Consider the following 3,062-nt stretch of genomic DNA (forward strand, 5'->3'; position numbering starts at 1 on the left):
CGCAACGAGTGGTAGACGTTGTTGTATGTCTTATTTCTCTCCTTCTATAAAGTTAAGGTACGCAATTTGCGTACCCTGAAAAAAAAACTAATGAACGTATTACTAAAAATGATCGTATATTATAATAACTTGCCGTCTTTACATTTTTCAAGATGCAACTGGTCAGCCAAAAATAGCATCAGGTTCCAGGATACAACTAACCTAAAAGTAAAGCAAACCCTGGAATCCTGGATGCCATAATACAGCTAGTGGTTCCTAACTGAAAGTAGCAATGGGCATATAGCATGCTCCTAGATCTCCCATAATGGTTTCAGCACTCTCGTGCACATCTACAATATTAATGCAAAGTGGCTTTGGCTAACTGAATTGCACCTAGCAGCATCTTGTTAAGCAACTTGGCACAGACCCATGACACCAAACTGCAACAAGAGTCTCCCGCAAGTTGAAGCTGCCGAAGAAGAAACTGCGAATCTACTAATGCAGGAGTAAATTAAACAGCAGCGGTGAAGTGCGTTTGAAAAGCACAGGTGCATTATTGAGGGGGAGCAATCACCAAAGCAAGCAACTCTGCAAAGCACAAGCGCATAAATTGAGGAGGAGCAGTCACTAAAGAACCCGGTGGATGCATTCAGTATCTGGGGATTGAGCAGAAATCGGGTGGAGTTGTGAAATTTTACCTATATTTTGGAACAAACCGCGATACTAATATATCATGCCTCAATTTGTCATCAGCTATATTATTTGCATTCGCCGAAAAAACAAACATCATGTTACTCTGTCCATTAGAGATGATAAGAGAGCTCTTGAATAGTACTAGGACATGGACTAATAAGCATACAAAGAAGAATTGGTAGCAGTGGTGGATAACATGACAATTGACAAGTTACAATTTAGAAAGAGCAATCGAATCCTAATCCCGGTGGGAAGTGCAGAATTTGCGTTGTTCGCTTTGCCGGCAAAATCTGCATTTTCCACCGCGCTTGCTAGCAACAATTTCCTACTTACAGTTACAGGAGCACACTTGCAGTAGAATCTAGAGGAGAGGATAGCGGCTACTTGTGAGCAGCTGCGGTGACATCGGCAGGGAGGTCCTTGACTCCGACCAGCACAATCTTCTCGTAGACGATGTCGGAGGAGGACGGGTGCATGGGGTACTCCACCGGCGCGACCGGGCGGCGCTTCCCCATGGAGTACCAGACGAAGAGCACGACGAATGTGAAGACGGCGCCGCACGCGGCCGCCAACAGCAGCGAAACCCAGGGGTAGCGGTTGCCCGGGGGAGCGCGGGGGAGGCGGTGTGGCAGCGGCGTGGTGAGCGATAAGCCGGTGGGATTGAGTGGCTGGGAGTGCATGAGGTAGGGAGGCCCGTGGTTGGCCCTGAAGGCCCAGCTGAAGAGGCTGCAGTTGGCGTGGGAGGATGCGAATCCGGCGAGCATGGGCTTGGTGCTGCGGAGGAGGAGGGCGGAGTGGAGATGGAGCGGGTGGGAGAGCAGCGCGCGCGGCGGCTTGGGGAGGCGCGAGGCAGAGAGACGGACCTGGAGCGTGGCGGATGTGGCGTTGTAGTCTATCCATGAATGCAGCTTTTTGGGGATGCCGCGGGGGGCGGTCTGGGCGGCCGTTTCACCGGCGAGGTCGATTTGGACTCGGATGTGGCTGGAGTCCGCGGCGGCGAAGACGACGGCGAGGGCGTTAACGGCGGGCGAGGGCGCGGCGGGCGTTAGGAAGAAGGCGATGGAGGCGGCGTGAGATTTGGGGCTAGGGTGGAGAGAGAAGGAGAAGTAGGTTGAGAAGCCGGTGGCGACGGGGGCCAAGTGGATGGGTTTGTGGTACTGTACCCGGGCGCGCGGGGAGCGCATGGAGATGTCGCCGGCGGAGGTGGCGTTGGCGCCGGTGAGAGCGAGCTGCGCGATGGCGCCGTCGCCAGGGAAGAAATCGAGGGCGAAGGAGGAGGACTGGCGGGCCTTGCCGGCCACGGCGGCGGACGGCAGGAGCAGGAGGAGGAGCAGCAGGTGGAGCGGCATCGTCCCTCCTAGTCCTGGCACGGGGAGAGTGGTGAGAGCCGTCGATCTTGCGTCGCCTGCTTGCTTGGCTTCTCACCCTAGCTCATGTCGACTTCAAATTCCTTGCTTCCCCAGGCCCAGATAGATAGATTTACAGTGGAGTGAAGTGGAGTAGATTGGCGAAAGGGGGCGAAGTGGGTGCTGCCGGAGCTAGCTGGTCGCTTTTGTTCGCTCGCTCGCTAGCTTTTCCCCTGTCCTCCCGTTGCTTTCCCCTCAGCTCTCTCTCTCTCTCATCACTTGTCACTCACTCGGGAGGCTCACCCATTCATTCATTCATTAATGGGGAGCGGTGTGGGGCGCGTGTTCCACTAGCAGTGCAGAAGCAGCAGCGTGTCATTAATTAAGCTGCAGGAGAGGAGAGGGCAAAGCACAAACACAAGAAACACAACAAGAGTCAGTCAGTGGCAGCAATTCCAGCGCTAGTTACGACTCCACCTCCACCGGGAGTAAAATACACGCATCCGGCCTTCCTCCGAAAAGAAATACTGTACGCATGCGTGCGTGCACTCTTTTTTCGGTGGTCACCACGTCATTTAATCACCTCTAGCTCCTCAAAAGAGAGAAAAATGTGCCATACCACCCAGCACCATGGAGCCAAAAGCCGTGCCATCACCAGCCTGCCGGCCTGCTACCATCACTCTCTCTACCCCCAAAGCGATAGGTTACACGATCTTATTCCAAAGCACAACCCTAAATCGTCGGCTCGCGTCCGTTTAATGTAATCGAACACCAACCGTGGCCCAACGCGTGGAAGCAAATAGACAAATGTTCATTTTTGACTCATTTCCGGCCCAAGTTTGGGTCACGTTTGCGGCTGAACGGACACGCGTGGACAGGCGCGACGCATGCCCTTGTCTGCCCCTGGCCCGCCGTCGTTGACATAACCCCTTTTCTTCCCCTTTCCTCGCTCCGCCCTTGGCCCCTCGCCATCACCGCCGCCATGCCCGTCGTCCATCTTGCTTTGCTCATCGGTGGAACAACCCCTTTTCTTCCTCCCCTATC

General features: G+C 54.2%; 1 protein-coding gene across 1 annotated transcript; it reads right to left on the bottom strand.

Moving 5' to 3' along the window:
• Positions 1-782: 782 nt before the first annotated feature.
• Positions 783-2,331, bottom strand: LOC119354788. Its single transcript, XM_037621530.1, has one exon. It carries the CDS (start codon positions 2,019-2,021, stop codon positions 1,053-1,055), a length of 969 nt encoding a protein of 322 aa, XP_037477427.1. The 5' UTR covers positions 2,022-2,331; the 3' UTR covers positions 783-1,052.
• Between the last annotated feature and the right edge of the window lie 731 nt (positions 2,332-3,062).

The sequence above is a fragment of the Triticum dicoccoides genome, chromosome 2A (assembly GCF_002162155.2).
Source record: "Triticum dicoccoides isolate Atlit2015 ecotype Zavitan chromosome 2A, WEW_v2.0, whole genome shotgun sequence".
In the NCBI taxonomy this organism is placed as follows: Eukaryota; Viridiplantae; Streptophyta; class Magnoliopsida; order Poales; family Poaceae; genus Triticum; species Triticum dicoccoides.